Source organism: Cherax quadricarinatus, chromosome 33 (assembly GCF_038502225.1).
Source record: "Cherax quadricarinatus isolate ZL_2023a chromosome 33, ASM3850222v1, whole genome shotgun sequence".
Classification (NCBI taxonomy): Eukaryota; Metazoa; Arthropoda; class Malacostraca; order Decapoda; family Parastacidae; genus Cherax; species Cherax quadricarinatus.
Genome location: NC_091324.1, coordinates 23086663 through 23099344, shown reverse-complemented (window position 1 = coordinate 23099344; position 12682 = coordinate 23086663). Strand labels below are relative to the sequence as shown.

Sequence of the window (12682 nt, the reverse complement as noted above, 5' to 3'; positions counted from 1 at the left end):
CAGGAGAGCCTCCCAGCGTCTCCAGTAAGGACCATCGAACGAGAGGTTCAAATAATCCTCTCTGTCATTCAACGTGGGAGCTCTGTAAAGCATTACAAAATCAAATTTGCGAGTTTCACAAATGAGAGTTTGAGTTGCTGTGTGCCACATGGTCGCCGGGATACAATCTGCAGAGTTTCCTTACACAGTCTTAAAGACAAATTGACCGGGGGTGGCTCATTCTCTGTCCCAGTATGTGGCAGACAGCCTTATGAATCATTGCTGCTGCGAGGGAGGGGAAGGGGGGAGAGGGAAGAGGATGGAAGGAAGGGAAGTTAACAGAAGAAAAATAATGAAAGTGAGAGAGGAAGTGATTGGAGAAAAGAGGAGTGAAGGAGGGAGGGTTGGAAAAGAAGTAGGGAGTTAGGTAGAGGTTAAAACTGTTTTTGACCTGGGTGCTCCTCCTTTGATCTGGGTGCTCTTGCTTTGGCCTGGGTGCTCTTGCTTTGGCCTGGGTGCTCTTGCTTTGATCTGGGTGCTCTTGCTTTGGCCTGGGTGCTCTTGCTTTGGCCTGGGTGCTCTTGCTTTGATCTGGGTGCTCTTGCTTTGATCTGGGTGCTCTTGCTTTGATCTGGGTGCTCTTGCTTTGATCTGGGTGCTCTTGCTTTGATCTGGGTGCTCTTGCTTTGATCTGGGTGCTCTTGCTTTGATCTGGGTGCTCTTGCGTTGATCTGGGTGCTCTTGCTTGGATCTGGGTGCTCTTGCTTGGATCTGGGTGCTCTTGCTTTGATCGCAGGTGAAATTGCAGAACTAGAGAATGTACGCAGAACCCTTACTGCACGTATAAGTTCCATCAAACACCTTAACTACTGGAAGCACTTGACTTGTACTCACTAGAGCGCAGGCGAGAGAGAGATATCATGATCTACACCTGGAAGATTCTGGAGGGACTGTTCCCTAATATGCACACAGCAATCACTCCATACGAAAGCAAAAGACTTGGCAGACGATGCAACATACCCCCAGTGAAAAGTAGGGGCGTCACTGGTACACTAAGAGAAAACGCAATAAGTGTCCGGGGCCCAAGACTGTTCAACAGCCTTCCACCAGCAATAAGGGGCATTACGGGAAGACCCCTGGTTGTCTTCAAGAGGGAGCTGGACAGATACCTAAAGACGGTGCCGGATCAGCCGGGCTGTGGTTCGTACGTTGGATTGCGTGCGGCCAGCAGTAACAGCCTCGTAGATCAGGCCCTGATCCACCGGGAGGCCTGGTCGTCGACCGGGCCGCGGGGGCGTTGATCCCCGGAATGCCCTCCAGGTAAGTAGTGGGTGCTCTTACTTCGATCTGGGTGCTCCTGCTTTGATGTTGCTGTTCGTGTAGTTGGTGGTGGTGCTGCTGTTGTTGTTTCTGCTGTTGTTGTTTCTGCTGTTGTTGTTTCTGCTGTTGTTGTTTCTGCTGTTGTTGTTTCTGCTGTTGTTGTTTCTGCTGTTTCTGCTGTTTCTGCTGCTGCTGCTGCTGCTGCTACTGCTACTACTACTACTACTATTACTACTACTACTACTACTACTACTACTACTACTACTACTGCTACTGTTTCTGCTGATGCTACTACTGTTTCTGCTGATGCTACTACTGTTTCTGCTGCTGCTACTGTTTCTGCTACTAGCACTACTACTACTACTATTGCTGCTGCTACCGTTGCTGCCGACATCGCCGCCGGGTGAAGGATGTTGACTTTAGGTGTTATATACCTCATTATCTTATATTACAGTTAAGGTCCTAGCTAATACATAACAGCTATCTGCGAGTTACGACCCAGCAGGAGGCTGTTACAGTGCTGGGAGTACCTGGCTACAATGAGGTCGGTACTGTGCCTGGTGTGCCTGCTTACACAAAGCCGGTTTAGTGCTGGGTGTACTTGGCTACATAATGCAAGTACAGGGTTAGGTGAACTTGGCCACGTGAGGCAGGTACAGGGTTAGGTGTACTTGGCTACGTGAGGCAGGTACAGGGTTAGGTGTACTTGGCTACGTGAGGCAGATACAGGGTTAGGTGTACTTGGCTACGTGAGGTAGGTACAGGGTTAGGTGTACTTGGCCACGTGAGGCAGGTACAGGGTTAGGTGTACTTGGCTACGTGAGGCAGGTACAGGGTTAGGTGTACTTGGCTACGTGAGGCAGGTACAGTTCCTGGCACAAGTACCTGGCTACATATGGTCGGTACAGTATCAGGAATACCTGGCTACATATGGCAGGCACAGTGCTGGGTGTACCTGGCTACATGGGGCCTGTACAGTGCCTAGTGTACCTGGCTACTTGAGGCCGGTACAGTGCTGAGTGTACCTGGCTACACGAGACCGGTACAGTGCTGAGTGTACCTGGCTACACGAGACCGGTACAGTGCTGAGTGTACCTGACTACACGAGACCGGTACAGTGCAGAGTGTACCTGGCTACACGAGACCGGTACAGTGCTGAGTGTACCTGGCTACACGAGACCGGTACAGTGCTGAGTGTACCTGGCTACACGAGACCGGTACAGTGCTGAGTGTACCTGGCTACACGAGACCGGTACAGTGCTGAGTGTACCTGGCTACACGAGACCGGTACAGTGCTGATTGTACCTGGCTACACGAGACCGGTACAGTGCTGAGTGTACCTGACTACACGAGACCGGTACAGTGCAGAGTGTACCTGGCTACACGAGACCGGTACAGTGCTGAGTGTACCTGGCTACACGAGACCGGTACAGTGCTGAGTGTACCTGGCTACACGAGACCGGTACAGTGCTGAGTGTACTGACACGAGACCGGTGTGTACCTGGCTACCTGGCTACACGAGACCGGTTCAGTGCTGAGTGTACCTGGCTACACGAGACCGGTGCAGTGCTGAGTGTACCTGGCTACACGAGACCGGTGCAGTGCTGAGTGTACCTGGCTACACGAGACCGGTGCAGTGCTGAGTGTACCTGGCTACACGAGACCGGTGCAGTGCTGAGTGTACCTGGCTACACGAGACCGGTGCAGTGCTGAGTGTACCTGGCTACACGAGACCGGTGCAGTGCTGAGTGTACCTGGCTACACGAGACCGGTGCAGTGCTGAGTGTACCTGGCTACACGAGACCGGTGCAGTGCTGAGTGTACCTGGCTACACGAGACCGGTGCAGTGCTGAGTGTACCTGGCTACACGAGACCGGTGCAGTGCTGAGTGTACCTGGCTACACGAGACCGGTGCAGTGCTGAGTGTACCTGGCTACACGAGACCGGTGCAGTGCTGAGTGTACCTGGCTACACGAGACCGGTGGCAGTGACCAATGAGTGTACCTGGCTACACGAGACCGGTGCAGTGCTGAGTGTACCTGGCTACACGAGACCGGTGTAGTGCTGAGTGTACCTGGCTGCACGAGACCGGTGCAGTGCTGAGCGTACCTGGCTACACGAGACCGGTGCAGTGCTGAGAGTACCTGGCTGCACGAGACCGGTGCAGTGCTGAGTGTACCTGGCTACACGAGACCGGTGCAGTGCTGAGTGTACCTGGCTACACGAGACCGGTGCAGTGCTGAGTGTACCTGGCTACACGACGCCGGACACTGGCAGTGACCAATGTAACTAAGACTTTAATGTTCAAGAATACTGGAAAATATTATATGAACGGGACTTGGTAAACATCTTACAGGAACTAAATTTTTCTGAGGATTACGAGGAGAATACAAACTAAGATTGAAGGAGGCCGCAGGAAGGCCACTCATTGGTTCATATGTGCCACTCTTTGTCGAGTACGCAGCACCCGTGTAGAACCTTCTCGGTGTAACTCAGTGAAACATAAAGCACTAGGTGCTTTGTTTCATTGAGAACAGTGTAAAGAGATGAGATAGAGGTAGTCAGTCCCTTAGCCTGGAATCGATGTGTTCAGTCCATCAATCTTTACACCGTTCTTCTATGTATTGGACTAATGAAGCCACTGTGTGGCGAAACGTTTCTTCAATAAAGATTCATATATGTTGCATAAGAGTTTCATTCTTCAAATTTCACCGTAACTGGGGCCAAACCGATTTAATATTTTTTGTGTGTGTTCAGCTCTATAAGTTCGCTTTTATGAAAAGCGATGAGACGTTAGAGCAGTCGGCCAGATCTTTTGGGAAGAAAACCTCTCTATCTCTTGTTTGACACTAAAAAAAGTGGTCGCTTTGTATTTAATCGTTGTTTTGTGTTCGACGCCGAAAAGGTGTTCGATGCTAAGAAAGGTTAGATATCAGAAAAAGGTCGGTGTCTTGTGTTCGGCGCTGGAAAAGGTCGGTCGGTTGTGCTTTAAACTGGAGAGAATTTTTGTTGTTATCTTTTAAACATTAAAGTGTGAGCAGCAGCAGCAGCAGTGTGGGTCATGGCAGGGTGGCAACAACAGTGACGACAACACTACGATATAAACCAGTTGGAGTTACTATGATGGTGATCAATATTTATGAGAGAGAGGGAGAGAGAGAGAGAGAGAGCTCACCTTGTATAATGTGTTTACACGTGGTCAGTAACACCGGTACATTACGGGGTGGTGCACGCATACCTAAACTCTTTTAATGACTACTAATTGCAATTAAGTACAGTTATTTACGATGCTGTTTATTGACAGCGCGCACCAGTTAACAAGCATGATTAAATAGCGTGGTGGTGGTTGTAGTGGTGGTGATGGTGTGATTGGAGGTTGGAAATGGACGGGGTGGAGATGGTGGTGGTGATGCTGATGGCTGTGATAGTGGTGTGCTGGTGGTGGAAATGGAGGGTGGTAGTTGTGGGGAAGGTGGGGTGGAGGTTGTGGTGGTGGTGGTAGTTTATGGGATAGTGGTGGTTGTGATGTGTTGATGGTAGAGGGGATGGTGGTGGCTATAGTGAAGGTGTGTGATTGGTGGAGGGGGTTGTGACAGTGGTTGTATGGGTGGGGAAGTGATGGTGGTTGAGATGATGACATTGTTGCATTAGTGTGGTGGTTGTGATGATGGTTGTGAAGGTGTTTTGGTGGTGATTGTGAGTGAAGGTGTGTGGTTGGTGGAAAGGGTTGTGAAAGTGGTTGTATAGGTGGCGAAGTGATGGTAGTTAAGATGATGACATTGTTACATTAGTGTGGTGGTAGTGGTGATGATGTGATGCTGTGTTGGTACTGGTAGTGGTGTAGTACCTTCGACCTTCCAGGGGTAGTTGTAATACCCCCCGGATCTTCCAGGGGTACTTATAAAAAAAAAATCTCCCAGCCCCTTCAGGGATTGGTATACCCCTCCTCCCTCTCCCCTCCCCCCCTCCCCCGGTGCGTCTCCACGGGAGGAACTGTAAATGTTGTTTACAAGTTTTCTACGTGTTTTATTACACGCGAGACACGTGATAATGGATATAAACCCTTATAACGGTAGCCAGTAAGGTCGCTGAGCACATCTACACTCTGTCTTGATGAGTGTGGCCCTTCATGGGGAAGGGTACCTGGATGCTGCTGAAGGGTTCTTGATCCAAGAAAGTGGAGCTGCTATTCCACGAGTTGATACTATGGCGTTTTTTTCTCTTTATATTAGCTATTCTCTGTGGAAAAGTTGCAAGGTTAATTCATTCATAATCCTGCGCGCACATTACGGCGCACGCAAAATACTGCGAATTAAATAAAACCTTTAACGTACTGCGATCGTCTCGAAGTATTTGGAACAGAGGAGAGATTAATGATCATATATATATATATATATATATATATATATATATATATATATATATATATATATATATATATATATATATATATTATGGAAAATGCTTGAGGATCATGTCCCCAAATTGAACACTGCGTTATCTTATTGAAACGAGAGAGATGGAAGTGTAAAATAAACCCAGGGGAACATAGGTGTACCATGGACATGCTAAGACAACACTGTCAACACTATGTTTATATTTCTCCGTGATACATAGTCTTGACGACCATTTCTGTGTATCTCAGTGATGCACGATCTTGACGTCTTCCATATGCATGTGTATGTACTGATAGTGATGCACGATCTTGACGTCTTCCATATGCATGTGTATGTACTGATATTAGCGCTTAGTTATGATTGTCATAATAATAATGTACCGACATATTTCACGTATGTTCACTAATTACATATCCATTGCGTCCAGAATGAAAAAATGAAGAGAGTTCTCCACTTACGTGCCATAACACTGGTATGTGCTTTCTTTGGATCACTACCTTGGTGGCAGTCGGCATATTTAATGAAAGAAAATAACTACCCAAGTGCTGTCCAAGCGTTCCCAGTAGTTAAGGTGTTTAATGGAACTTATACGTGCAGTAAAGGTTCTCTGTACATTCTCTAGATCTGCAATTTCACCTGCCTTGAATGAAGATGTTAATTTACAGCAGTATTCCAGCCTAGAGAGAACAAGTGATTTAAAAAGGATCATCATTGGCTTAGCATCTCTTGTCTTGAATGTTTTCATTATCCATCCTATCAGTTTCCTCGCAGATGTGATAGTGGCAGTGTTGTGATCCTTCACTAGAGCTAGTTTTTAAATGGGGGGTATCCATACACCTTGGGGTATGGGAACCAATTAATGGGGGTGTGGGACTCCATCTATGAACAATTTAAAATGAAAAGTTGTTCGAATAGAACAAACTATCAGCTGTTCTGTTTCTCCCTATCCATATGTAAAGTAAACCCAAGCTATTGACATCTTTTGAAGTCACACTAGTACCTAATAGGACTAGTGGTGGTGATTTCCACAGTCTGGTGAGATGGAGTGTGGGAACATATTTGGCAAGTTATTGGGGGTCTGCAATAGTGAAAATGTTTAGTACCCATGTACTAGATAAGAGGATATCACCCACCTGGAACTGCTGTATTGAAAGTGGTATTTTTTTCCTTATTGAAAGTTAATTCCTAGCCATTTTGACTACTGAATTTAATGAATGTCTCCGTCAGTTATTCACTGACGGATTACTTGATCCTGGAGGTGGCGTTTCTGGATCAGTGCTCACTGTCTGTAGTGAGAAATGGTGTGTTTTTCTGACTTCTCGAGAAGTTTGTAAGAGTTCAGGGCTGGTTAGCATCATCTCAAACGAATTAGTTGTCCTTAAACTGGCCACTGAAGTTCAAGGGAAAAACAAAGAATCGACTCTGTTGTATTTTCTGATACAATTTCTGATTATACAGTCTCAAATTAATTGTCAATAACAGTATTGAAGAGCATATACCAATACTGTTAATGAAAGAAAGTAACGTCGCGGTATGTAAAAGAGTTGATAAATGGATAAGATTAAGAACAACGATCAAACCAATTATAACTCACGAGCAACCACTGCAGCATGTTACAACAATAATTTGAAAAAGAAATGTTAAACCGTGTGTCTGTCTGTGTCTCTGTCAGTGTTGATATCACATACCCAACCCTTCATATCCCCACCCCCGTGACTGTATCATTGTTAATACCACATACCCAGTGCTTCATATTCCCATCCCTGTGTACGTAACACTACGAATGCCACATGTCCTGTCTCTTTAAATTAATATACAGTATACCAGATACATCGACTTAAACGTAACATAAAGGCACAATAAATCTTTTCACGTCTGATGAAGGCTTATTTGACCCCTAGACTTTATTAGATGGACGTGGTGGCGTCACGAGACGAGGCGGGTTTATTACCTAGACTTCTCTCCTGTGTTATTAAAGCTTATTTATTAGCCTCTGAAATATTTAAGTTACAAACTGCAGGAGTCACTGGACCCATTATGTACCTCTGTAATCTTTTGACTACCGCCCACAGGATGGGTATGGGGTGCATAATAAAGATACCTAACTGTTCGACACGGTGAGGGAGGTGAGGCACTAAGGTTAGGGGGTGAGGCAGTAGGTGAAGGGGGTTAGTTAAGCAGTGAGGGAGGACGGAGAAATATCTAAGAGTCTCGCACTTGAATCAGACCCAGACATATTAGTGTGAAATAAGGGAAAGGGGGAAGGAAAGGGGTAAAGTGTGGGAACATACCTGGAGTGTCTTTCGGAGGTCATCGTCCCCGTGGCCCGGTCCCTGACCAGGCCTCCTGGTGGCTGGCCTGATCTAGCAAACTGTTAGTGATCGTCCTCCTCCCCCGTGCGGTCCAGTGTATGCACCAAAACCTGGTTGGTCAGGAAATGTTTTGAGGAATCGGGAATTCCCTCGGTTAATCCTTGCTCACGCATTTTGTGTGCAATTACCCCTTGGCCGAAATTATCAAAGGTTTTCACAAAACCAATGTATACATCTGCCTTTTGCTTGTCTTAGTGCATCAAAAATCCTGTCGTAATAGTCCAGTAATTCCGAAAGGCAGAAGCTACCTGTTCTGAAATTACGTTAATCTGGATTGGGCAATTGCTATCATTCCATTACTTCTTGAAATATGTTAACAATCTTGATAATGTGGAACATAGAGGTGTTGATCTATATAGGTTTTTTTAATTGCTTTCTACCACATTGGTGGAGTGGGACAATATCACTGGTTTTTAATGATTATGGGGTAATTCCAGTGTCTAGGCTGCTTCTCCTTATCACATTTAAAGCACGCGAGAAGGATTTCTTTCAAATCTTGATGAATATCGAGTTTCACGAATCTAGACCTAGGACGGTGTGCATGAGCTTGCAATCAATGGCTTCAGTCATTGGCATCTCCCACACATACGTAGACCTGTGATAGATGGTCTGAGTTCTTCATGCTGATTGTTCATTATCACTTTATAACACACATTAGCCTTCACTTCTTCACTCTACATCGTACTTAGGGTTATCCTAGGGTAACCTTAAGTACGATGTATATGTCCATAACACCTGTATGCTATCAAGACCATTGTAAAAAATGTTTTATGTATTGAAAAACATAATAGCGCAATTCATGTGTTTTTCAGTGGAAGGAGAGGTGGAGGCTTGATCCTCTGTCCGCTAATCCTAGGACAAACGCAGTCTGCCTGTACTCACTTAGCTCTTACTCTTAGAATAATGAGGCTGTTTCGTACTTTTCCCGCTGGCGCCAGTAAACAGTGTGTAGAGTATAAGAAATGACACAAGTCGAGGGTTTGCGTTAGGAACCTTGTCGCCTGGCACTTGTGCATGCGTGCGTGAGCCTTCACCTATTTATTGTTGCAATGGTAGAGCCTCAGCTCCCTGACCTTCCTCTCAAACTGGCCACTACTAGGCTCATTCTCTCCAGGTATTCATAAAATGGCATATATATCCTGCCTCTGCCACTTAGCTGTCTAGTCCCTTCCACTTCCTAAGGCTGAAGAAACATTTCCTAGCATTCCTGTGACTCGCCTGTCTTTTAAGCTTCCGGTTGTATATCTCTGATGATCTTTGATGATAATTATTTCATTAATCATTTCCCTGTATACGGAATAAGCCATGATATCCTAGTAGTAATAACTCCAGCAATGTTGGAACGAAAGCTTTCATGCTCCCATTACTACTGAACTCAGTGGAATACTTGGATATAGTCTTACTGGAGTCTCCCAGCTGTGGTTGGCAAATTTATCTACCTGATGTATGCAGCCCATCCTGTGTGATGCAGTATGACAGGGAAACATTGCTTGTTTTTGTTTCTACCATGTCTACCTGGAGGGTATCCCAGGGATCAACGCCCCCGCGGCCCGGTCCATGACCAGGCCTAGCGGTGGATCAGGGCCTGATCAACGAGGCTGTTACTACTGGCAAGTGGAATCCAACGTACGAACCACAGCCCGGCTGATCCGGCACCGACTTTAGGTATCTGTCCAGCTCCCTCTTGAAGACAACCAGGGGTTTACTGGTAATGCCCCTTATTGCTGGTGGGAGGCTGTTGAACAGTCTTGGGCCCCGGACACTTACTGCATTTTCTCTTAGTGTACCAGTGACGCCCCTACTTTTCACTGGGGGTATGTTGCATCGCCTGCCAAGTATTTTGCTTTCGTATGGAGTGATTTCTGTGTGCATATTGGGGACCAGTCCCTCCAAAATCTTCCAGGTGTAGATTATGACATCTCTCTCGCCTGCGCTCCAGTGAGTACAAGTCAAGTGCTTCCAGGCGTTCCCATTCGTTAAGGTGTTTGATGGAACACCTTAACTACTGGGAGCACGTACAGTAAAGGCTCTCTTTACATTCTCTGTAACTATCATATAGAATACGGAGGCACTACACTGAAGGTGCACTTTATTTTGTTTAATAAAAAAGGTGAAGCTTTTGCTGCTCTCGCGACCATATATATTTTAGCCTCGTAATGGATTGTTTTCCTTTTCCTGGTAATGCCAGAGCTGAGGAAGGATGGTAATGATGGAGCTCTAACGGAGAGCACCGCACCTACCAGATTAGTTCCGCTGATAGTTCTCCCTGAGGTGGTTGTCGAGTCAACCCGCCGTGGGAACACTCGACCGTCCTGCCCCCACGCCCGCCCCCCACGCCAACACCCGCCCCCACGCCCAAACCTACGCCCATCCTGCTTACTCAATTGGAAACTGTCCTTGGTATTATCATTGTTATGGATTGAGTAGAACATGTCGCTGTATATGGTTCTGCAAGAACAAACCTGAGCCGAAAGTGTTTAGTCGTCATAAATACTAAAAGGATTTAAAAAAAAAAGACCGTAAGTCATGCGTGTCGGGACTTGAAGATAATAATCCCCGTGCACTTCTTCGACAGGGTCAGTAGAGCCTCCTACACGCCCATCTGCCAGTCACGAGGCTCCTACATCTCCTCCCGCCGCCTCTAATCCACCAATCACAATCGTGGTTCCAGTGTTGCTCCGCCCTCTCCCACCCTGAGCCAGTAGCGCCGCGCCCCACAGTGTCTCGGCAGCCAATAGTCGGCACCTGGTGCCTCCGGCAAGACGCTCACATATAAAACCTCACGGACCTGGGAAAGCGATCAGACCCACTACCTCAGCAGTATGGAACGTACGTCAGTGTTAGCGGCGCGGCACGACCCGTCCACTCTTGGTGCTAAGTACACTCCACAAGTGCTGGGATCAGCTTTTACTCCATTATCCCGAGTGCCACCCGCCTTTCCCCTGTTCCAGTCGTTACCATTTCTGCCACAAGTGCCACCTACGAGTGCCAAACAAGCTCCTCTTGGTCTAGAATCGAGACTGATGGGGATGTTGCAGAATTACGGCTCTATGCCATTTGGTCAGCTGCCGTGGGCGGCTCTGGGTGCCGGAGACCTGGCCCTCAACCGTCTCCTCTTGACTCCTGGAGGACGCCTCAGTCGACCCAAGAAACGCTACATCTGCAAGTATTGTCAACGAGAGTTTACCAAGAGCTACAACCTGCTGATCCACGAGAGAACACACACGGACGAGCGGCCCTTTCCCTGCGACATCTGCGGCAAGGCCTTCAGGAGACAAGACCATCTCCGCGACCACAAGTACATCCACAGTAAGGAGAAGCCCTTCAGGTGTGAGGTGTGTGGCAAGGGTTTCTGCCAGGCGCGCACTCTGGCTGTCCACAAGGCTCAACACGCCCACGACACCCTCCCGCCCACGCCCGCCCACAAGGATCAGCATGCCCACCACCCCCTCTCGCCCACGCCTATTCTGACACCATCTTCACCTCGCTCGTCACCCTCCTTATCTAGCTGTGACACGGATGAGGTTGTTGACGTGCTCCACTGTGACGATGACGACGTAACAGAAGACGACGTGATGCAGACGGTCACTGAGGAGGAGGAAGAGGAGCTAGCAGTAGTGGTGACGCCGCCCAAGAGACTTGGTTTCTCCATCGCTGACATTATGAGTAGATAGATACAGTGCCTAAACTCAACCCCTCCCCTTATCCCCCCAACCCAGTGCCATGTCCCCCCACCAAGCTTTAATTATTATGTACAATGCTGCATATTGTGGCTTTTATGTTAAATATTATGTTTTAAATTTGTATGATTTATGTTTATTAAAAAAATATTTTACATTTATGATGTATTGCTATCCTCAAATGAAGGTAAAGTTTACTGACAAATGATTTATTTGGACAATTAGTATCTTAATTTTTATCTAAATTAGTAAAAAATTCTGGCTGATTAATTCCTATAAGACCACACGAAGAATAATATTCTCTTTCTAGTTCAGACCTTTCAAGGAAGAGGTACCTTGTTTCTGAAGGGCTCTTGATCCAAGAAATTGGGAGCTTCCCTTGTCTTGGATCAACTCGGATTAGCTCATATTGCAGAGACGCTGCTCGACTAAGAATAGTCTACAGATCGCAAAAAAATCTATTATGAAACCCACCTACCTGAAGGTGTCCAATAATAGACATTGAGGAAGTTGCCTTGCCATAATTCTCGAGTCAGGGACGAACCAAGTGTTATCTCAGTGTTAAACGAAAGCCTGCTGATAGCTCTGTACTCTGCTTGAACTGCTGGTCTGTCTGTCTGTCTTTTCAGAGGAATGCCTTGAGGCATATGGAGAACTCTTGAATCAAGGAATTAGTTACCCCTCCCTTCCTTCCTCGGAACAAACCTGATAACCTTCCACCCCTTCCATTTCCCAGGCGCTGTACGATCATTGAGATACAAGCGCCTTCTCAAGAGTAAAATACTGAACAAGATAGCACCTACATTTTACAAACCACAATTTACCTTCAGCATACACTAACCTAAACATGCCTGTGTGTTTCTTACTGCTTCTTATTCCTGTTATACTTCCAATATATTTCGAGAATCCTTGGCAACAAAGCCAGGGCAATGTT

The 12682-nt window shown here is 46.8% G+C and overlaps 1 protein-coding gene across 2 annotated transcripts in view; it reads left to right on the top strand.

Moving 5' to 3' along the window:
• Positions 1-12682, top strand: part of LOC138853553 (protein odd-skipped-like) — a 222496-nt gene that overhangs the window by 58223 nt on the left and 151591 nt on the right. The window contains exon 3 of one of the 2 annotated variants that reach the window (XM_070090916.1): positions 10644-11903. The exons of the other annotated variant lie outside the window; for it this stretch is intronic. Within the exon in view, the coding sequence (XP_069947017.1) occupies positions 10891-11742 (852 nt within the window). The 5' untranslated portion in view covers positions 10644-10890 and the 3' untranslated portion in view covers positions 11743-11903. Of the gene's footprint in view, positions 1-10643; positions 11904-12682 lie in introns of those variants that run through there. 2 annotated transcript variants of the gene reach the window in all.